Here is a 23,610-nt window from a genome sequence, read left to right as displayed (position 1 = left end):
TGCAATACCTAACCCTTACTGCACCCCCTACCCCTGCAATGCCTAACCCTAACTGCACCCCTGACCCCTGCGATGCCTAACCCTAACTGCACCCCCTGCAATGCCTAACCCTGACTGCACCCCCTGCCCCTGCAATGCCTAACCCTGACTGCACCCCCTGCGATGCCTAACCCCAACTGCACCCCCTACCCCTGCAATGCCTAACCCTGACTGCACCCCCTGCCCCTGCGATGCCTAACCCCAACTGCACCCCCTACCCCTGCGGTGCCTAACCCTAACTGCACCCCCTACCCCTGCGATGCCTAACCCTAACTGCACCCCCTACCCCTGCAATGCCTAACGCTAACTGCACCCCCGACCCCTGCGATGCCTAACCCTAACTGCACCCCCTACCCCTGCAATGCCTAACCCTGACTGCACCCCCTGCCCCTGCAATGCCTAACCCTGACTGCACCCCCTGCCCCTGCAATGCCTAACCCTAACTGCACCCCCTGCCCCTGCAATGCCTAACCCTAACTGCACCCCTGCCCCTGCAATGCCTAACCCCAACTGCACCCCCTACCCCTGCAATGCCTAACCCTAACTGCACCCCCTACCCCTGCAATGCCTAACCCTGACTGCACCCCCGACCCCTGCGATGCCTAACCCTAACTGCACCCCCTGCCCCTGCAATGCCTAACCCTAACTGCACCCCCCACCCCTGCAATACCTAACCCTAACTGCACCCCCTACCCCTGCAATGCCTAACCCTAACTGCACCCCTGACCCCTGCAATACCTAACCCTAACTGCACCCCCGACCCCTGCAATACCTAACCCTAACTGCACCCCCTACCCCTGCAATGCCTAACCCTAACTGCACCCCCTGCCCCTGCAATGCCTAACCCTAACTGCACCCCCTACCCCTGCAATACCTAACCCTAACTGCACCCCCTACCCCTGCAATGCCTAACCCTAACTGCACCCCTGACCCCTGCGATGCCTAACCCTAACTGCACCCCCTGCCCCTGCAATGCCTAACCCTAACTGCACCCCCTACCCCTGCAATGCCTAACCCTAACTGCAGCCCCTACCCCTGCAATACCTAACCCTAACTGCACCCCTGACCCCTGCGATGCCTAACCCTAACTGCACCCCCTGCCTCTGCGATGCCTAACCCTAACTGCACCCCCTACCCCTGCAATGCCTAACCCTGACTGCACCCCCTGCCCCTGCAATGCCTAACCCTGACTGCACCCCCTGCCCCTGCGATGCCTAACCCCGACTGCACCCCCTACCCCTGCAATGCCTAACCCTGACTGCACCCCCGACCCCTGCAATGCCTAACCCTAACTGCACCCCCTACCCCTGCAATGCCTAACCCTAACTGCACCCCCGACCCCTGCAATGCCTAACCCTAACTGCACCCCCTACCCCTGCAATGCCTAACCCTAATTGCACCCCTGACCCCTGCGATGCCTAACCCTAACTGCACCCCCTACCCCTGCAATGCCTAACCCTAACTGCACCCCCTACCCCTGCAATGCCTAACCCTAACTGCACCCCCGACCCCTGCGATGCCTAACCCTAACTGCACCCCCTACCCCTGCGATGTCTAACCCTAACTGCACCCCCTACCCCTGCGATGTCTAACCCTAACTGCACCCCCTACCCCTGCGATGCCTAACCCTAACTGCACCCCCTACCCCTGCGATGCCTAACCCTGACTGCACCCCCTACCCCTGCGATGTCTAACCCTAACTGCACCCCCTACCCCTGCAAAGCCTAACCCTGACTGCACCCCCTGCCCCTGCAATGCCTAACCCTAACTGCACCCCCTGCCCCTGCGATGCCTAACCCCAACTGCACCCACTACCCCTGCGGTGCCTAACCCTAACTGCACCCCCTACCCCTGCGATGCCTAACCCTAACTGCACCCCCTACCCCTGCAATGCCTAACCCTAACTGCACCCCCTACCCCTGTGATGTCTAACCCTAACTGACCTCCCACTGATGCCTAACCAACCACCAACCCATACATTATCTGCCTCCCAATGCAAACCCATCAATATATGCACCGCCTTCACTGCAAATCCCCCCCCAATAAATATCGCATGCCGGGTAAGTTTGGGTGCAGCAATAGGTGCCCATACTAATTGCTGCTATAGAATAGCCGTTATTTGTAGATACGGTATGCATAACAGGTGGCCCAGGTGCCCACTATTTTAATCGGGCCAATCAAACGCCCAAATATCGCCCATAGCTGCAATGGGTGCCTATGGCAGCGCCTAAACTTTCCCAGACCCTCCATCGCCAACATTTCCTGTTCCCCTCCAATACATAACTGATAGATTGTACACTTTCACAATCCTGCAAACTAAAAATAAATGCACTGATGTCTCCATCATTCCAGGGGAAGTTTACTCCTCTTCCTAAAGCTATTCTTCTACATCCAAAACTAAAATAACAGTTCTGGCCTGAGTTGGACTTAAACACAAAAAAAAAACAAAAAAACAAAAAAACCTGTTTCCCCCCGCCCCCCCCCCCCCCCCCCCCCTAAACAAAGTCCAATAATAAAACGTAGAAAATAATGCTTACCAAGTTGTTGCTTGATGAAGACAGACGTAATTTCTCTTCAATCTCCCGTCCAATTTTCTGAACAGTCACTTGGGTCTGCTTGATCGCGCACTGGGCCCGGTGCAGCCTGGAAGGGGCAGAGCAATGTGAATTATGGGAAGAGGACGGCCGCCAGAATGCAGCGATTACATATTTATTCTCCTCTCTGTGCGTTGTGTATCAGCTTTGTGCGCCGCTCTGCTATGCTCACTTGGCAGAGAACCCGGACACACAAGACAAACCGAAACTATGTCAAAAAACTTTTCCAAATGTGCAAAAGGAGGACTGTAGATCTGATTAAAGTCGCCCTCAATAAAAAAGCAGGAGATATATAATGCAAACCTGAAGTGAAAATACACTAATGAGAGAACGAATTGTATGTGTAGTACAGCTAAGAAATAGATTAGTAGCAAAGAAGAGAGTCTCATATTGTTTTCCAGTACAGGAAGACTTAAAGGATTCTAGAACCGAAAGGCTCTGGTAAAAAAATGATAGCTGCAGTGTGTAGGGGGTATAAAGCACACAGCGGCCGCTCCTCCTGGCCCCCTCCGTCTGCCGCCGTTCTTACTGTTTACATGCCGATGTCCGGCGACTTTGGTGACCTTTGCCTTGGACATACTGCGCCCTGTGTGCGCAGTATGTCCTTCCCTCTTTGCTTCTGGCTGGCGCATAGTTAGCGGCTCAGAAGCACTGACCCCCTCCGTCTCCTCCGTGCTGCATGTGCGCTCCACTAAACCAAGCGTCGCATGATCAGCATTTTTACCAGAGCTTTTCGGTTCTGGTATCCTTTAAAAAAAATTCAGTTATCTATGCAAAAGAGCTTCTCTGAGCTAGTCGACTCAACTTGGGTTGAATACAGTCCTGCTTTCTGAAGCACTTAAAGGACCTCTGTCACGAAGATCTTAAAATTTAAGATACATGTTAATAAATACAAATAAGAAGTATGTTTCTTCCGGAGTTAAATGAGCCATAAGTTACTTTTCTCCTATGTTGCTGTCACTTACAGCAAGTAGTAGAAATCTGACATTATCAACACATTTTGGACTAGTCCATTTTATCATAGGGGGGTTCTCAGGGTTTTCTTTATTTTTAAAAGCACCTAGTGAATGGCAGTTGCTCCATCCAACTGCCAAAAAAAGTGTGCAGCGAGCAGGAAGGCTAATCAGCATCTTTCTATAAAACCTTGTCAGGGAATGTCTTTTTAAAAAATAAAGGCCATGCTGAGAATCCCCCATGAAGAGATGGACAAACACAAAACCTGTCGGTAATGTCAGATTTCTACTACATACTGTAAGTGACAGCAACATAGGAGAAAAGTAATTTAGGGCGCATTTTATTCTGGAAGAAATGTACTTTTTATTTGTATGTGTTTTAAATGTTATGATTTACTTGACAGTTTCTCTTTAACAGCCAACAGACAGTTTGAGATAAGGTCTTACTGCAGGAAAGGAATTTCTGCTTTGTTTTATAGCTTAAAAGACAGAGGCCCATATGCAATTAACGTTTTTTCTGAGTTTTCTCCAAGGAGATAATTTTTTATCTTCAATTTAAAATTGTAAGCGCTTTGCAATTGGAAGAGTATCAGCAATTAGGTGCAAAGATACTATCAAAATTATTTAAAGTATTTTTTTGCTTGCTGGTGATTTAAAAAGTGTCTTACTACAATTTCAGAAAATATCACCTACCATGTTTGCCCTAAAGTAAGACATCCCCTGAGAATAAAACTTAGCAGGAATTTCAAGAATGCTTAGAATGTAAGACATCCTCCGAATTTAAGCCCTAGCTAGAAGCCCACATGACACCAGCAAGTCACGCTGAATACAAACAATAACAACAATAACAATAATATTTATATAGCGCTTTTCTCCCTGGGGACTCAAAGCGCTGTGACCCTGCATTATGCAGTCTCAAAGGCTAGGGAAAAGAGGTGAGTTTTTAGCCTTTTTTTTAAAGCTGTCCAGAGAAGGAGCCTCTCGTACTGATTGTGGAAGTGAGTTCCATAGAGTAGGGGCTGCATAGGAAAAGGCCCGAGCACCAAATGTTAAGTGTATCCTGGGAATAACCAGCTTCATCTTGTTGGCAGAGCGGAGGGTGCGTGGAGGGGCATAAAGTTCCAATAGATCCGCTATGTATTTGGGTCCCATGTGGTGTAGAGCCTTGAATGTCAGCAGGCAGATCTTAAAATTGATTCTCCATTTTCACTGGCAACCAGTGAAGAGTTTGCAGTACTGGGGTGATGTGTGAGCTGCCGGGGGCATTGGCTAGGAGTCTGGCTGCAGCATTCTGTACTAGCTGTAAGGGGCGCAGAACCTTATCTGTAGATCCGATTAACAGGGCGTTGCAGTAGTCTAGGCGGGAGGATACAAATGCGTGAACCAGGGCAGGTAGGTCTTCAGCTGGGATAAGGTGTTTTATTTTCGCTATATTTCTTAGATGGAAGAAGGAAGACTTGACGACAGCTGATACCTGCTGTCTGAGTTTTAGATTTCCATCCAGGATCACCCCAAGGTTTCGCACAGAGTCTTTATACTGTACAGTATCTCCCCCAATTGCTAGTTTGAGGTGGTGAACGTTTTGAACTTTATCCATCATGTGTGGACCACCTACCACCAACACTTCTGTTTTGTCAGAGTTCAGCCTCAGCCAGCTGGTGTTCATCCAATTTTGTAAATCCACTAGACACGCATTTATGGATGCTGATGGGTCTTGGGTGCCAGGCTTGAAGGACAGATACAGTTGTGTGTCATCTGCATAACTGCATAACAATGGTATCCATAGAATACAAAGCCTGGATACAGGAGAGCAGCAGTATAATGTGAGTTCTACACAGTCCTATATATGTGTCAGGCAATTTGTGTTTTTGTTGGAGCCAGCCCCCCTGATCTGTTGTGATGATAAGCATCAGCAGCACTTCACCTCTTCCCAGGACACACAGCTTATCCTATCATAGCTCTGGGGAGACTGACAGAGTTCTCTGCCTACAAGAAATAAACTCTTACCCACATGATCAGCAGAATCAATTTCTTGTAATTGAGAGCCAATATCTGCAAACCACAAGCTCTGTGTATGTTGCACATGGCATACAGTATGTACATTTTGTATAGGAAAACTACCGGTGTTTGCCCAAAAAAATAAGACAGCCTCTGAAAATAATATCTTTTAGAGCAAAAATTAATATAAGACAGTGGCCTCAATTCACTAAGATCATGCTGGAGATAATAAGGCAAGAGAAAACTTACCTCCACACAGTGAGAGAGTTATCTTATCTCTTCATTCCTTACGTTACCTCCTCTGTAGTTAATTTACCTCCTCTGTAGTTATTTTCACACGCAGTTAATGAACAGCCTGTCTAACTCTGGAGTTATTTTAAGGATTAAAGAGTTAACATAAAGACAGAAGAGTTAACTTTAGGTTTGCCTGAGGTAAAAGGTTTCCAGAATACTACATGCCTTATCACCATGGTGACCACTCTAGAAGAGTTATTAAAGACAGGAGATAAGCTTAGTGAATTGAGGCCAGTGTCTTATTTTCGGGGAAATACGGTAGGAGAAAATTCAGATGAAAAAGTTAATTGCGTATGGGCCAGAGTGTGGTTTCTAACTGCAAATATCACAGGAGGACGCAATGTTATAATACAAAGGGCTATATACCGGTAAACTGAAAATAAAAAGACTTTTCTTATATCATAAGTTTTATTTCGCTTCAGGTTCGGAAACCCCCATTGAGAATTCTGGGTAAGGGACATGAAACATGTAAGACTACGTAAGTGGAATTTTCTGTGCTATCTGCATTATGTGACATTTCCTGTAAAATGTAAGCTTATTGTGAACAATGCTCAGTTGTGCACTGCAATGTAGAATGTCACACAGTCACACCGCTGGCCGGTGTGTGTAGTCTCTGGAGGTGCCAGTGGCTCCGTGCAGACGATAATCTGCGTTACGGCTTATACACACGTGCAACGTTTCCGCCCAACCATCATCCAAACTTGGCCTGCTGACACAAGACAAGACACAGGACTTTTATATTGCGCTTTTCTCCTGGCAGACTCAAAGCGCCAGAGCTGCAGCTACTAGGGACGCGCTCTATAGGCATTAGCAGTGTTGAAGTCTTGTCCAAAGTCTCCTTACTGAACAGGAAGAGCAGAGATTCAAACCCTGGTCTCCTGTGTCAGAGGCAGAGCCCTTAAAGAGAAACTCCGACCAAGAATTGAACTTTATCCCAATCAGTAGCTGATACCCCTTTTACATGAGAAATCTATTCCTTTTCACAAACAGACTATCAGGGGGCGCTGTATGACGATATTGTAGTGAAACCCCTCCCACAAAAAGCTCTGAGGACCGTGGTACTCCTGGCAGTTTCCTGTCTGTGAACCTTGTTGCATTGTGGGAAATAGCTGTTTACAGCTGTTTCCAACTGCCAAAACAGCAAGCAGCAGCTACATCACCTGCCAACAGTAAAAATGTCACCATGTAATAAATGTCAGAATGTAAATCAGGGATTTAAAAGATTTTACAATGGCCAAAAACCGACTAAATCATTTATACATAATTATTGTAAAAATTAAGCACTTTTTTTATTACATTATTTTCACTGGAGTTCCTCTTTAACCATTCCACTATCCAGCCTGCTGGACATGCATACACATGACAAACGACTAGATAAGAGGCTGATAACAGGCATTTGCCCGATCTGACCAGCAGATTGACTCACAGTCGTTGGGCTTATATGGAGCAGCTGGCCGTATGTGTACAAGGCGTTTGAATGCAGCCATATTGTGTAGTCCATCGTTATACTTCGGTGCGCGGTATGCAATAGAGTTGGTCACTCAGTTTATGGTGGTGCATAGTAAAGTCACGCAATTGCTTTGTTGTGCGGTCTGTCATGTCGTCAAGTTAGTAGTGCGCTTTTGTTGGATGTGTGTACGAGCTTTAAGTCATTTAAAAGTTGACGTTACGTACTTACGAGTCCTCAGAGTTGAGCCTCTGCTAACAAACCGATCAAAACAACCATCGTTGTGCCGTTGTTGAATTCAAACATGCAAAGTTGCCATCAGACATGATAAATTGTAATCTCAGGCAATTCATGTCCGGTGTATTGCGTGAGAGGGGTTTGTTAGCACTTTTCAGAAGGGCTGTCTAGACACAGAGGAATCACATTCTTACCAGGTGTGAAAGAAGTCTGCATAATAGCCAGCTGACAAACAAGCTCGGAGCCTCCCACCCTCATAGCTTATTGCTGTAGTGGCAGATAGGAGAATAGATCCATACTACTTATAGATAACTTCACTGAAGATTATGTCATATAAAAAGGAAGTACAGTCTAGCAGAACGTACGGTTAAAAACTCTCACTCAACTAATAGAAAAAAAACAAAACAAAAAAAACTTTTACCCGTGAAAAAAAAAGGGGGGGGGGGGGGGGGGGTTGTTGTTGACAGTGACCAGGAACCAACCTAATGTGTTATCTTCGATAGATAAGAATAGTTTAACACAACTTGGTGTGCTGTAAATTCTTGGAATGCTTTGATCTCTCTACTGGCAGAAAATATAGAAACTGAAAACAGAAGTCCTCTGTTATTGTCTCACACTGCCCCCTAGTGACAAGTGGCCATAAATACACATGACAGCAGTACTAATTAGAAACAGGGAAATTTAACAAAAACGAGATAAACGTGCTAAAATAAAATTGGCCTGGAGCACTTTTAGACCTCTAATTGGCTGCTAAAGGGTTAAACCGTAAAAAGAAGGGACAATTGGTAGGGCGGCCAAACAGGTGGCGGCGTTAAAGCCAATGGGTACCGGATTAAAAAAGAAAAAGTCAGATACTCACCTAAGGAGAGGTAAGGAGAGGTCCTAATAAGCCTTCCCTCTCCTTTCCCAGTGCCCTCGGTGCTGCGCTGGCTCCCCCGTTCGCGTCCGCCGCCGCAGGGACTTCGGAGGTCTTCGGGAGCACTCGGGCTTCCGAAGACGGGCCGCTCCATACTACGGATGCGCGAGTGCGTCATAGAGGGCGCTCGCGCATGCGTAGTATGGAGCGGCCGCGTCATCGGGAGCCCGAGTGCTCCCGTAGACCTCCGAAAGCTCCCGAAGGCATGCGGAAGTGGCAGTATTTGACCGAACTGGTTGAATACTGCCACATGGGATCCTGCGCGGGACCGGGCACCGGGAGAGGAGAGGGAAGGCTCATTAGGACCGAGCCTTCCCTCTCCTTAGGTGAGTATCTGACTTTTTCTTTTTTAATCTGGTAAACATTCACTTTAAGCTGGTTTCTCATAAGATTTCATGCTGAAATCGGAGAGAGGAATCAGACCAGGGATCTGTCACATGGCTGATCTGCCCACACATTGAGTGTTGTATGACTACGTTTAATAAAAAAATCTGCTACAGGACTGGGATGATATTCGCACTCGGAGTTGGATTTTAATACCAGAGTTCTGCCACATCCAGCCTAATGCTAAAAGCAGCCCCGGCTGAGAACACTCCGGAGCGCTTAAACCTTCATCTCCAGAAATCTCCGATACGCTCTTCATACATGACAAGCTGAAACATATGGCCGCAGCAGCTCCAGTCAACCGTATCGCATTGCAATGAACCATCAAGAAAAAGGCCTTGCTGAATGGAGGGAATCTCCAGCGAGGTCCAGGGGCTTAGAGGAGAGATCTGGGGGTATTAATAATGATTGCCTCAGTGACAGGCATTCCATCAGGAAGGTCCCGAGCTCGGGAATAGGCCCGTCTGAGAGACTTGCCTGCGGCAGACATGCCTCGGTGGCAGCGGAAACAGCTCCGCTCACGCAGACGTGACACACAGAGCGGTTCCTGTTCTGCCTCACGTGTGAGACGGGGGAGGGGGAAGGAGTTATTTCAGGGTGGGAATGCCACAGTTTTGTGCTTTGGAATAATAATTAAAGGACCACTATCGCAAAAAAATATAACATTTTAAATACATGTAAACACATACAAGTATGAAGTACATATCTTTCAGAGTAAAATGAGCCATAAATTACTTTTCTCTTACGTCGCTGTCACTTACAGTAGGCAGTGAAAATCTGACAGAACCGGTTTATGGCAAGTCCATCTCTTCATATTTGGGGTGGGGGGGGGGGGGGGGGGGTTTCTCAGCATGGCCTTTATGCCTTATTAAGACCCTACCAGAAAAAAGATTTATACACAGGCGCTGGTCAGCTTCCTTCCACCTTTTTTGGTAGTTGGACGCAGCAACTGCCATTCACTAACTGATTTTCAAAATGGCGAAAAGCCTGAGAACCCCCCCCATGAGTAGATGGGCTAATCCAAAACCTGTTGGTTCCGTCAAATTTCAACTACCTAGAGCAGGGGTCCTCAAACTTCTTTGGGCAAGGGCCGGGTCAACATACTTCAGACTGCCGGGGGTCTGGAACATACATAAAATGATGTTGAAAAACATGACATTGAATCTAGGTATTGATTCCCCCAATCATGCCTGGAGGAGAATTCCCAGCAGCAACCATTCAGTCATGTGGCACCCAAAGAACATCTTTGTGCACCAGACAGTGAAGCTTACCCAGGTGATAACCTGCCATCCAGTTGGACAGCAGTGTGAACTGATGCAGAATTGGAAGCCAGTGAATGACTGCTCACTGGCTTCTACAGTATGTGGATGGGTGGTGCCAGCACGAATATTCTACATGCGGGCCACCAATATTTAAGGTGCAGTGGGCCACATCTATAAGTTATGCATTATGTGTTTGGGGGCCAGTGAAAAAGCCTTGGGGGGCCGCATTCGGCCCCCGGGCCTTAGTTTGAGGACCATTGACCTAGAGTAAGTGACAGCAACATAGGAGAAAATTTATAATTTTCTTCTCTGGAAGAAACATACTTCTTATTTGTCTGTGCTTACATGTACTAAAATGTTATGATTTATCGGGATAGTGTTCCTTTAAGAAGCAGCAATCTGTGGCTGGGAGAATATTCTGTAGCGTTTTTCTCCATATTCCCTGACTGGTCTGCAGGAGAGAGGAATTCGGCGGGGAGGGGCGGCTGCTGTTGAAAGCACAGCCGGCCTGTATGTGCGAGGAGGACACATTAGTGTAACACTAGCCGGAGAACCATTTATTATGCGACTTTTGCATTTACTGGCTTGCTGTAACAAATGTTCACCATGGTATTGCATATGTATAATTTAGACAAGGGGGGTGGGGAGATATATAGGAATGGGAGCAGCCCAGATGATCTAAAGATCACTTTCACATTGTAAAACAGAAGGTTGCCTTCTTAAAAGTCATTTGTGACAGTATTTGTGATGACTTAGGTTGGAGTGAGCATATGATGTCTCCCACAATGCATCACTGCTGAATATGAAAATCATCTGTGTTATCCATGATGGCTAAACACTTGAATAATCGCAAATACCTACTTTTTAGGCCAAGGGCCATATCACCGTTCTTGAAAGTGGTAGGGAGCCGAACTAACGAAATTAAACTAAAACCCTTTTTACTGATTGTTGCTAGGTACACTATGCCTGGGACATTTTGTCAGATGAAATATTTCCATGGGAAGTAATCCATATACCGTGTGCAGTTAGCACAGTGGCAGCTGCTAATCTGTGGCTGTTACTGCTACTGGCACAGTGGCAGCTGCTAATCAGTGGCTGTTACTGCTACTGGCACAGTGGCAGCTGCTAATCAGTGGCTGTTACTGCTACTGGCACAGTGGCAGCTGCTAATCAGTGGCTGTTACTGCTATTGGCACAGTGGCAGCTGCTAATCAGTGGCTGTTACTGCTAGTGAAACAGTGGCGGCTGTTACTGCTGCTGGCACAGTGGCTGCTAATCAGTGGCTGTTACTGCTACTGGCACAGTGGCAGCTGCTAATCAGTGGCTGTTACTGCTACTGGCACAGTGGCAGCTGCTAATCAGTGGCTGTTACTGCTACTGGCACAGTGGCAGCTGCTAATCCGTTACTGCTACTGGCACAGTGGCAGCTGCTAATCAGTGGCTGTTACTGCTATTGGCACAGTGGCAGCTGCTAATCAGTGGCTGTTACTGCTAGTGAAACAGTGGCGGCTGTTACTGCTGCTGGCACAGTGGCTGCTAATCAGTGGCTGTTACTGCTACTGGCACAGTGGCAGCTGCTAATCAGTGGCTGTTACTGCTACTGGCACAGTGGCAGCTGCTAATCAGTGGCTGTTACTGCTACTGGCACAGTGGCAGCTGCTAATCAGTAGCTGTTACTGCTAGTGAAACAGTGGCGGCTGTTACTGCTGCTGGCACAGTGGCTGCTAATCAGTGGCTGTTACTGCTGCTGGCACAGTGGCAGCTGCTAATCAGTGGTTGTTACTGCTGCTGGCACAGTGGTGATTGCTTATCAGTGGCTGTTACTGCTGCTGACAGTGGCGGCTGCTAATCAGCGGCTGTTACTGCTACGGGCACAGTGGCGGCTGCTAATCAGTGGCTGTTACTGCTGCTGGCACAGTGGCTGCTAATCAGTGGCAGTTACTGCTGCTGGCACAGTGGCAGCTGCTAATCAGTGGCTGTTTCTGCTACTGGTACAGTGACAGCTGCTAATCAGTGGCTGTTACTGCTGCTGGCACAGTGGCGGCTGCTAATCAGTGGCCGTTACTGCTGCTGGCACAGTGGCGGCTGCTAATCAGTGGCTGTTACTGCTGCTGGCACAGTGGCAGCTGCTAATCAGTGGCTGTTTCTGCTACTGGTACAGTGGCAGCTGCTAATCAGTGGCTGTTACTGCTGCTGGCACAGTGGCAGCTGCTAATCAGTGGTTGTTACTGCTGCTGGCACAGTGGTGGATGCTAATCAGTGGCTGTTACTGCTGCTGGCACAGTGGCGGCTGCTAATCAGTGGCCGTTACTGCTGCTGGCACAGTGGCTGCTAATCAGTGGCAGTTACTGCTGCTGGGATAGTGGCAGCTGCAAATCAGTGGCTGATACTACTGCTGGCACAGTGGCAGATGCTAATCAGTGGCTGTTACTGCTACTGGCACAGTGGCAGCTGCTAATCAGTGGCTGTTACTGCTACTGGCACAGTGGCAGCTGCTAATCAGTGGCTGTTACTGCTACTGGCACAGTGGCAGCTGCTAATCAGTGGCTGTTACTGCTACTGGCACAGTGGCAGCTGCTAATCAGTGGCTGTTACTGCTATTGGCACAGTGGCAGCTGCTAATCAGTGGCTGTTACTGCTAGTGAAACAGTGGCGGCTGTTACTGCTGCTGGCACAGTGGCTGCTAATCAGTGGCTGTTACTGCTACTGGCACAGTGGCAGCTGCTAATCAGTGGCTGTTACTGCTACTGGCACAGTGGCAGCTGCTAATCAGTGGCTGTTACTGCTACTGGCACAGTGGCAGCTGCTAATCCGTTACTGCTACTGGCACAGTGGCAGCTGCTAATCAGTGGCTGTTACTGCTATTGGCACAGTGGCAGCTGCTAATCAGTGGCTGTTACTGCTAGTGAAACAGTGGCGGCTGTTACTGCTGCTGGCACAGTGGCTGCTAATCAGTGGCTGTTACTGCTACTGGCACAGTGGCAGCTGCTAATCAGTGGCTGTTACTGCTACTGGCACAGTGGCAGCTGCTAATCAGTGGCTGTTACTGCTATTGGCACAGTGGCAGCTGCTAATCAGTAGCTGTTACTGCTAGTGAAACAGTGGCGGCTGTTACTGCTGCTGGCACAGTGGCTGCTAATCAGTGGCTGTTACTGCTGCTGGCACAGTGGCAGCTGCTAATCAGTGGTTGTTACTGCTGCTGGCACAGTGGTGATTGCTTATCAGTGGCTGTTACTGCTGCTGACAGTGGCGGCTGCTAATCAGCGGCTGTTACTGCTACGGGCACAGTGGCGGCTGCTAATCAGTGGCTGTTACTGCTGCTGGCACAGTGGCTGCTAATCAGTGGCAGTTACTGCTGCTGGCACAGTGGCAGCTGCTAATCAGTGGCTGTTTCTGCTACTGGTACAGTGACAGCTGCTAATCAGTGGCTGTTACTGCTGCTGGCACAGTGGCGGCTGCTAATCAGTGGCCGTTACTGCTGCTGGCACAGTGGCGGCTGCTAATCAGTGGCTGTTACTGCTGCTGGCACAGTGGCAGCTGCTAATCAGTGGCTGTTTCTGCTACTGGTACAGTGGCAGCTGCTAATCAGTGGCTGTTACTGCTGCTGGCACAGTGGCAGCTGCTAATCAGTGGTTGTTACTGCTGCTGGCACAGTGGTGGATGCTAATCAGTGGCTGTTACTGCTGCTGGCACAGTGGCGGCTGCTAATCAGTGGCCGTTACTGCTGCTGGCACAGTGGCTGCTAATCAGTGGCAGTTACTGCTGCTGGGATAGTGGCAGCTGCAAATCAGTGGCTGATACTACTGCTGGCACAGTGGCAGATGCTAATCAGTGGCTGTTACTGCTGCTGGCACAGTGGTAGCTGCTAATCAGTGGCTGTTACTGCTGCTGGCACAGTGACGGCTGCTAATCAGTGGCTGTTACTGCTGCTGGCACAGTGGCAGCTGCTAATCAGTGGCCGTTACTGCTGCTGGCATAGTAGTAGCTGCTAATCACTGGCTATTACTGCTGCTGGCATAGTGGCAGCTGCTAATCAGTGGCTGTTACTTTTGCTGGCATAGTGCAGCTCCTGCTGGCACAGTGGCAGCTGCTAATCAGTGGCTGTTACTGCTGCTGGCACAGTGGCTGCCGCTAATCAGTGGCTGTTACTGCTGCTGGCACAGTGGCGGCTGCTAATCAGTGGCTGTTACTGCTGCTGGCACTGTGGCGGCTGCTAATCAGTGGCCGTTACTGCTGCTGAGACAGTGGCGGCAGCTAATCAGTGGCTGTTACTGCTGCTGGCACAGTGGCGGCTGCTAATCAGTGGCTGTTACTTTTGCTGGCATAGTGCAGCTGATGCTGGCATAGTGGCAGCTGCTAATCAGTGGCTGTTACTGCTGCTGGCATAGTGGCTGCCACTAATCAGTGGCTGTTACTGCTGCTGGCACAGTGGCGGCTGCTAATCACTGGCTGTTACTGCTGCTGGCACAGTGGTGGCTGCTGATCAGTAGCTGTTACTGCTGCTGGCATAGTGGCAGCTGCTAATCAGTGGCTGTTACTGCTGCTGGTACAGTGGCGGCTGCTAATCAGTGGCTGTTACTGCTGCTGGTACAGTGGCGGCTGCTAATCAGTGGCTGTTACTGCTGCTGGTACAGTGGCGGCTGCTAATCAGTGGCTGTTACTGCTGCTGGCACAGTGGCGGCTGCTGATCAGTAGCTGTTACTGCTGCTGGCATAGTGGCAGCTGCTAATCAGTGGCTGTTACTGCTGCTGGTACAGTGGCGGCTGGTAATCAGTGGCTGTTACTGCTGCTGGCATAGTGGCTGCCATTAATCAGTGGCTGTTACTGCTGCTGGCACAGTGGCGGCTGCTAATCAGTGGCTGTTACTGCTGTTGGCACAGTGGCGGCTGCTAATCAGTGGCTGTTACTGCTGCTGGCACAATGGCGGCTGCTAATCAGTGGCTGTTACTGCTGCTGGCACAGTGGCGGCTGCTAATCAGTGGCTGTTACTGCTGTTGGCACAGTGGCGGCTGCTAATCAGTGGCTGTTACTGCTGCTGGCACAATGGCGGCTGCTAATCAGTGGCTGTTACTGCTGCTGGCACAGTGGCGGCTGCTAATCAGTGGCTGTTACTGCATCTGGCACAGAGGTAGCGGCTAATCAGTGGCTGTTACTGCTGCTGGCACAGTGGCTGCTAATCAGTGGCTGTTACTGCTTCTGGCACAGCGGTAGCGGCTAATCAGTGGCTGTTACTGCTGCTGGCACAGTGGCTGCTAATCAGTGGCTGTTACTGCTGCTGCCATAGTAGCAGCTGCTTACCAGTTACTGTTACAGTGGTGGCTGATAACCTAAAGGTGAGCAAAGGGGGAGGCTGTGCGGCAACACAAGCTGACCCCTGCATATGGCGCCACAGCTATGGCCTGCGGGCCGCATGGAATTTACAACAGTAGAGGGCTTTGGGGGCCACCAGAAAAGGCGAGGTGGGCCGTATTTAGCATCGACATGAATTTCCATTCATTTACATGCTACATATTCATAGATAAAATACCTTTGCCCTAAGCAGATTTTCTTGTATATGAAAATGATGTCTTTAATATGAAATATTTACAATGGAGCAGACAGTCCTCTTCAAACAGCAGCCCTTCCCTGTAATCCGCCATTGTCTTCAGACGTTTAAAGCGTAAATAACGTCGGGAACAAATCGAGCCAGAAATGAGGTTGGGGATAATTGCGCGCATTAAGTGCTTTGTATTTATCTTTCCCAATCCCTTCGAAGGAAATGCGCGGAAAGCGATAAGATTGGCGTTGCATTCCTAGACTGGTGCTCTTGGCTACCGCCCCTGGGTAGAGTCTGAGTGTTCTGGAGAGGCCGGGGATTTGTCTTGTCAAACGCATCAAGCGATAGTTTAAATTTAATATGAATCAGGTTTGAGTGACAGTCTGTATGAGGCGCACTTGTGAGCCACTTAGGAAGACCTGCCGGGATTATCTGCCAATGTAAACGTTCGCTTACTGCTGTATTACGGGTTATAATCAACTTCGCTAAACCTTAAAGCAGGCCATACACTCACCTATTTCAGAATCAGAATCATTTATTTAGCAACGTACAAGGAGGGGGGGGGGGGGGGGGGTTTGGGTTGTACCAGGAAATGGTTTTGGCTCATACAGATCCTGGAAGGGTGGGGGGGGGGGGGGGGGGTGTATGGTAAAAGTAATGGAGGAAAACGTCTAAAGGCCAAGAGCCGGGGCTGCCGTACCATGGCGCCACCAGTCACACTTGGCAATCATTTGTTGTCCCTAAGGACACATGAAGGGGGGGGGGAGGCAGAGAGAGAGAAAAGTTTAGCAGTGATGACCCAGTTCTTCGTGAATAAAACCTGCGGTGATGGCAGACGCTGGTGAGGATCGTGATAGCTGACATCTGGCAGTGCTGGCCAAGGTGTTCCAGTTCAAAGGGTGCAATAGTGTTCATTTCTGTGGTGGGTCCCGACTCCTGGGCAGTATTCGGCTGCAGCGGCCCTTCATTCCGGATTAGCAGCTGGCATCATGGAGCGGCTGATGCAAAGGTGCCCCTGCTGTGGTGGAGCAGGAGGAGCGGATGGATGGATGGATAGAGCCGGCTTTCAGCAAGACCAAAGGTTTCCCAGTGTCTTCCTACCTCAGCGGAGCCCCGCCCTCCTGGGTAGTAGCGGTGGACTCCACACGGCCTGTACCTGCAGAGAACAGACCCAGGCAGCGGCAAGGTGGGCATAACTCCCGATTGCGATGTACAGGAGAGTGGAGGGTAGCGACAAAGGTTTCGGAGAAGGACGTAGGAGGCCTCGGAGGATCCAGAGGGGTCTTTCTCATTAGGTAGGTATTTGATTTTGGACGCAAGGTTCACTGCAGGTTCTCTTTAAAGTGACCCTGCAGTAAGAGGAATATGGAGGCTGCCATATATATTTCTTTTTAAACAATACCAGTTGCCTGGCTGTCCTGCTGCTAGTTCTGACTAAAGTCTGACTAGATTAGCTGCATGTTTGTTTCAGGTGTGCGATTCAGACACTATTGATGCCAGAATTGCCAGTCAGGTAACTGGCATTGTTTAAAATAAAATAAATATTAACCTCCTTGGCAGTTCATTTTTTCTGCCAAGGAGGCTGCATTGCACTTGTTTTTTTTATTTTTTTCTGCTTTGTTTCATGTAGCTACCTGAGTGGTAGCTACATGAAGCACCACTAGATGGCGCATGTGTCCCTCTAGTCCGATCGCCGCCGGCAACAACAGCAAACAGGAGATTGCGTATAGAACATAATCTCTTGTTTGGCTTCTCCTGTCGCCATGGCTACAATCGGAATGACGTTATGGACGTCAGCCGACGTCCTGACGTCAGACGCATTTGATCCAGCCCTTTGCGCTGCCCGGGAGTGATTGGTCCGGGCTGCGCAGGGCTCTGGCGGGGGGAGGGATTCTTCCGCCGCTGCGTGCGGCACTTTACGGAATGGAAATCGCCACACCAGGGGCTGAGATATCGCCCGCGGCGGCTTACCCTGAGCTGAAGCTCGGGGTTACTGCCAAGGCGGTAATCCTGAGCTAGGGTTGGGGTGGAAACCGGCAGCTGAGAGCGGTAATCCTGATCTGTGCTCGGGGTAGCCGCCGAGGCTGTATGCAAAGCAATGCGCACAGCAGGCTTTTCTAAACACCTCCAAGCGAGTGCCCAGAGGAAACCCACACAGACACAGGAAAAACATACAAACGAAGAACCGGGGACCCAGTGCTGCAAGGTGAGAGAGCTAAACCACTATAACCACTACGCCACTGTGCTGCCACTTCCAGGTCTGCCTTCGCATAGCCATTTGGGGGAGGGGGGTGTATTGGAAACAGGACTGTTTAAGGACAAAGAGTGAATTTAAAAGGAGGTTAAAGATGTTGAAAACTGTCATAAAAAAGCCCACCTGAAGTGTGAGGGATATGAAGGCTGAGATTTATTTCCTTTTAAACGATGTAGATTGCCTGGCTGTCCTGTGGATCCCGTGTCTACAATATTTTTAGCCCTAGCCCTTGAACAAGAATGCAGATCACATGTTCCTGTCTGAAATGTGACTGGATTAGCTGCATGCTTGTTTCAGGTGTGTGATTCAGGCGCTACTGCAGCCAAAGAGATCAGCCGGGCTGCAGCCTCCTTATCCTTGTCAGTTCAGGTGTCCTATAATGATTATTTTCCCTGTGGTTGGTTGTATAGACATGTCAAAGCACAGGTGCACTTTGTATTTGACGTTTTCACATGAACAGAAGTGTCTTACAGTACAGCAGTGCCACCTTGTGGAGGGATGATTAACTACCACAGCACTACTAAAAAAGCTTGAACTGTAGTTGCAATTTGAAAAATCAACAACAACAAATAACATTTGTAGAGCGCTTTTCTCCCATAGGACTCAAAGCGCATAAGCATGGCTCAGACCATCGTGGTACAGAGGAAGAATTTTATAAGTCCGGAAATGCCAGGCTAAACAGGTGGCTTTTCAGTCTGGATTTGAATAGCTCCAGGGATGGTGCTGTCTTTACTGGGTGTGGCAGGGAGTTCCAAAGAGTAGGGGCAGCATGACAGAAGGCTCTATCTCCAGATTTTTTGAGGTGCACTCTGGGAGTGACCAAGTTTATAGAACTAGCTGATCTGAGGTTGCGAGAGGTGTGGTGCAGCTTCAGCAAGTCCTTCATGTATCCAGAGCCCAGATTGTGCAGGGATTTTAATGTCAGCAGTCCAATCTTGAAGAGTATTCTCCATTCTACTGGTAGCCAGTGCAGTGAGCAAATGATCGGTGTAATGTGACAGTGGCGAGGCTGGTTTGTTAGCAATCTGGCAGCAGCATTCTGCACTAATTGCAGGCGACGCAGGTCCTTTTTGGGGAGGCCAACATAAAGGGCATTGCAGTAGTCCAGACGTGATGTGATGAAGGCGTGGACTAGGGTTGGAAGATCCTCTGGGGGAATCAGATGTTTAATCTTTGCAATGTTCTTCAGATGAAAGTAGGAAGATTTAACTACAGATGAAATTTGGTTTTTGAAACTTAAATCCCCATCGATTAGTACTCCAAGGCTGCGCACAAGGTTGGAGCTGTTTATGTCCGAATTCCCAATCCTGATTGGTGTTGCTTTAGGATAGAGCTGTTTTGATGGCGAGCGCTGGCTTTGGACAAAGAGGACCTCAGTTTTGTCAGCATTCAGTTTCAACCAGTTATCATTCATCCATGCCTGTAGCTCAGCTAAGCAAGAGTTTATTTTTTGAGTAGGGTCTGTTCCACCAGGTTTGAAGGCCATGATGTTGGATAAGTGTACCGAGTGGCAACATGTAGATTGCAAACAGCAGAGGGGATAGGATTGATCCTTGTGGCACTCCGAATTGTAGAGGTGCAGGTTTGGACATTATAGGACCTAGGGATACTCTCTGTGTTCTGTCAGTCAGGAATGATCTGAACCACTGGAGGACTGATCCACTGATGCCACAGTACTCCTGCAGTCTGTTAAGCAGGATTTCATGGTCAACTGTATCAAAAGCCACTGAGAGATCCAACAGGATTAGGATGGAGCATTCCCCTCTGTCCCTTGCCATGAGCAGATCGTTGCAGACTTGGATGAGGGCTGTTTCACAGCTGTGGTGTTTCTTAAAGCCAGATTGTAGAGGGTCCAGGATGTTGTTTACTGACAGCCTGGTTTCAAGTAGCAGATAGACAGCCTTTTCAATAACTTTACCTAAGAAGGGGAGGTTGGAGACACGTCTGTAGCTGTAGCTGTTTATTTCCTCACACTTCCCAACTCCAGAGGTGGCAGCGGAGAGTTGTAGGGCTCATTTATGCTAAGAGACTGTGGTGGCCGTTTTATACCTAAACTCAGCCACATGTGGTGCTGTGCGATGCCTCTTCCCCCATAGCTCTCCATAAGACAGTACAAGCAGCTAGGTAGAGCCCATAGGCTGGTGGGCAAACTGAGACTATCAAAACCAATTGTTTTGACTAAGCCAAGTTGCCCATACACTGGTCAATGTGGCCAAAAGATAAATCCCTTTTAAATGCGGTTCTACATTTGTCCAACACAAAGCAGTGCATCAGGGCTACTAAATTAGTACAATGCAGAGGAGCGGACACATGGCTAATGTATTCCACAAAAACACCAGACACAGAGTTTCCGCTGCAGTATAAAGTATTGAATACTCACCTTAAAGAGGAACTCCAGCCTAAACAAACATGCTGTCATTAAGTTACATTAGTTATGTTAATTAAAACAGATAGGCAATATAATCTCTTACCCACACTGTTTTAAAAGAACAGGCAAATGTTTGATTTCATGATGGCAGCCATCTTTTTGGTTGAAAGGAGGTGACAGGGAGGTGACAGGGAGCATGAGACACAGTTCCAACTGTCCTGTGTCCTGAGCACCTCTCCCAGTTGCTAGGCAACGTGAACAACAACATAGGAAATCCCATCATGCTCTGCACAGCATCAGCGAAAAAAAGCCCGGGCTTTTTTTCTTTTATGGGTGGAGCTTAGCTAAAAATGCAGCTAAAAATGATGCTTTGGCAAGAAAAACAAAGTTCTGATGCTGTGAAACTGTTAAAGAAACACCAAGCCTTTTTAGCTCTGCTGAGTAGATTTTTAGTCCGGAGGTTCACTTTAACGACGCAGAAAGAAGGATCACAGTGACATCACCTGTCGATGAGAGTTCCCCGATCCATCTTCCTGCCCACGGGAACACGCGACTGGCATGAACAAGAGTTCAAACGATCGCAACACTTTGCGCGGGAGTCGTCTGATCTGCCTTGATGGTCGTCAGCGGTGTGCATCATAAAGCGTGATTCACCAAAACATGCACTAGTACCCATGTCGCAAGCTTGCGGAAATGATCGCAAGTGGCTCATAAAAAAAAAAAAAAAAAACGGTCACTGGAACAATCGTAGACAAAATTGCAAGGTGGGTACGAGTCTTTAGAACATTTTATCTATGGTGAAGCTGTACATCCTAACAATACATACCATAAACTTTACACTAGCACCATCTAGTGGAGATGTATAGCAGACAATCTAATATTTTCAGACTTGAACATTAAAGCGGATCAGAGATAAAAAAAAACTAACTATAACAAGTAACTTGTCTATATATCTCATCTAAAGTTTAGATAGTTTGCACAGCTAATCTAGCTGCAAACAGCTTCAACAGAATATGATTATTTCTTCCTGTGATACAACAGAGGCCATGTTCGGTTTGTCACATTACACACAGGCAAGCTGCTCTGCATCTCCAGCCCTCAGCCTGAGAAAACCTAATTCCCCTCTCCTCCTCCCCTCTGCCTCTGAAATCTCTGGCTAGTAACACCTCCCCCTCCTCCTGCCCAGACTGAGTTCCCATTATCCCTTGCTACTGTCTGAAAATGACAAGGCACTCTGAAAAGTTGTAGACGAGGCTTGTTTAGTTTATAGGGAATTAAGAGTATTAAAACTAAAAAGTATTTGGCTTGAGGAATTCCCTATAAACTATATGAAAGGAACACAATTATGCAAAGAGTAAAAGTTTCGAGGATCCACTTTAACCTCCTGGGCGTTTCAATTCTCCCTTAATTTCTGTCCAAAAAAGTCTATGGAATTTTCCAATGAATTTTTTTTTTAATATTTCAGGCCTGTAACTTACCAAATCATTAGCAAACAAGGTTCTAGTGCTTATCCTAAGCATAATAAAATAATAAAACATGAAAATCATGGCAAAAAAAAACATTTAATAGTAACAATACGTAAACAAAACATCTTAATTCAGATCAAGCAGCAGTTGCAGCACAAAAAGTATTGAAACATCAATACACTTCCTGAGTATGAAATATTTTAAAGCAAGGGACAGCACAAAGTCCTACATCACATTCAGGGCAGTAAAAGCGCGTCTCCTTGCGCACCTTTTTTCCATTCGGCCCCCTCTTAGAGCAGCACACCACGCACATGCGGGTAGGTGTTGCTTTGCGCTCAGTGGGTGGCACATGCTCTACAAAATGACGTCCTGTTAGTCGCACTGGATTTACGACATAGGAGGCACGACGTCCTGGTCTATTTGCCTCAGTTTGTGGTTGCTGATGTTGTAAGCATATTTCCTCACAAACCTTCAAAATGTAGTCAAAGTGAGGAAGAGGCCTGTCATTTTGTTTCTTGTAGAGGACATAAGAATTCCAAAGACACTGCTCCACCAGATGTCTAAAGATTTTTTTGTAATATTTGCGCTGCTGTTTGCGCACAATGGGGTAGAATGTTATGCACTGGTCAGCACGGTCCACCCCACCCATTGTCTGATTATAATCCAGAATGACCTGGGGTTTCTGGATTGTCTTCCCAGCACGATTCTTGGCTGCAGCAGTGTCAGTGTTATGGACTGTTGACAAAACGGAAACATCTTTTTTGTCCTTCCAGCGGAGGGCCATCAGTTTACCCTTCTGCCATGCTGTGATTTCCCCTGGCTTCAGCTTCTGGGCTGAAAAGGCTGATGGCAGATTGCGACGGTTAGGCCGGACAGTGCCATATGAATCAGTCTTGTGTCTGATGAGGTGTTCATATAGTTCAGGGGAGGTGTAGTAATTATCTGTGGTCAGGCAATATCCCTGACCAAGAAGCGGTGAAATGAGGGAGAGGACAGAGGCAGATGCAAGGCCAAACTGGCTGTAGCTGGGGTCAAATTGTGTGCCTTTGCCAGTGTATATAATGGCATTCCAAATATATCCGGAATTAGATTCGCACAATAGGAACGATTTTATCCCAAATCTGGCACGCTTGGAAGAGATATACGGTTTCCAGGCAAGTCTCCCCTTATACGCCATTAGGCTTTCATCTACGCTAACGTCTCTTTCTGGAACATACACGGACTGAAATTTGCGTATGACCATTTGAAATAGGTCGTAGATCTTCCACAGTTTGGGGGCAGGATGGGTGGCCTCATCAAAGGTCTCATTATTCATGAAATGCAGGTTTTTCATGATGAGGCTAAATCTGTTTTCTGACATGACAGTTGCAAAAAAAGGTGTAGCAATCAGTCGGTTGGTGCTCCAATATGATGTCTGGCGGGGTTTCCCCACAACCCCTTGGAGGAAGAGGATGGCCAGGAATAGCCATATATCATCCTGGGTGACTGGTTCCCACCTTTTTCCCCTAGCAAACCTCCTGAATGGACCAGGCTGCTGTTCCGCATAGCGGTTGGTCTCCTCCACTATAATTTGGATTATGGCCTCGTCCAAAAAAAGTTTCAAATAGGCCAGGGGGTTAGGATCACAGGGAACTTTTTGGCCGGGTTCGCCTGTAAATGGGAATCGCGGGGGGGCAGGATTATTCTGGGTAGGGTCTTTAGCGATCCATGTGCGGATGCTCTCAACCTCTTCGGTGAAGTCATCGCTGTCAGACTCTGAGTCAGATGATGACATGTTCGCCACATAGCTGTCACTTGAGTCTGAGAATAACAGCTGCTCATCCTCGCTGTCATCAAACTCCTGCATCAGGGTTCGCGGGGAG

At 48.2% G+C, this 23,610-nt stretch overlaps 1 protein-coding gene across 9 annotated transcripts in view; it reads right to left on the bottom strand.

Moving 5' to 3' along the window:
* UVRAG (UV radiation resistance associated) overlaps positions 1 to 23,610 on the bottom strand; it is a 300,947-nt gene that overhangs the window by 57,242 nt on the left and 220,095 nt on the right. For all 9 annotated transcript variants that reach the window (XM_068266640.1, XM_068266642.1, XM_068266636.1 and 6 more), the window contains one exon: positions 2,577 to 2,682. In XM_068266640.1, the coding sequence (XP_068122741.1) occupies positions 2,577 to 2,682 (106 nt within the window). The remainder of the gene's footprint in view (positions 1 to 2,576; positions 2,683 to 23,610) is intronic.

This window comes from Hyperolius riggenbachi, chromosome 2, assembly GCF_040937935.1.
Source record: "Hyperolius riggenbachi isolate aHypRig1 chromosome 2, aHypRig1.pri, whole genome shotgun sequence".
NCBI lineage: Eukaryota > Metazoa > Chordata > Amphibia > Anura > Hyperoliidae > Hyperolius > Hyperolius riggenbachi.
Note: the sequence above shows the minus strand (reverse complement) of the source record. Positions and strands in the feature narration are given on the sequence as shown.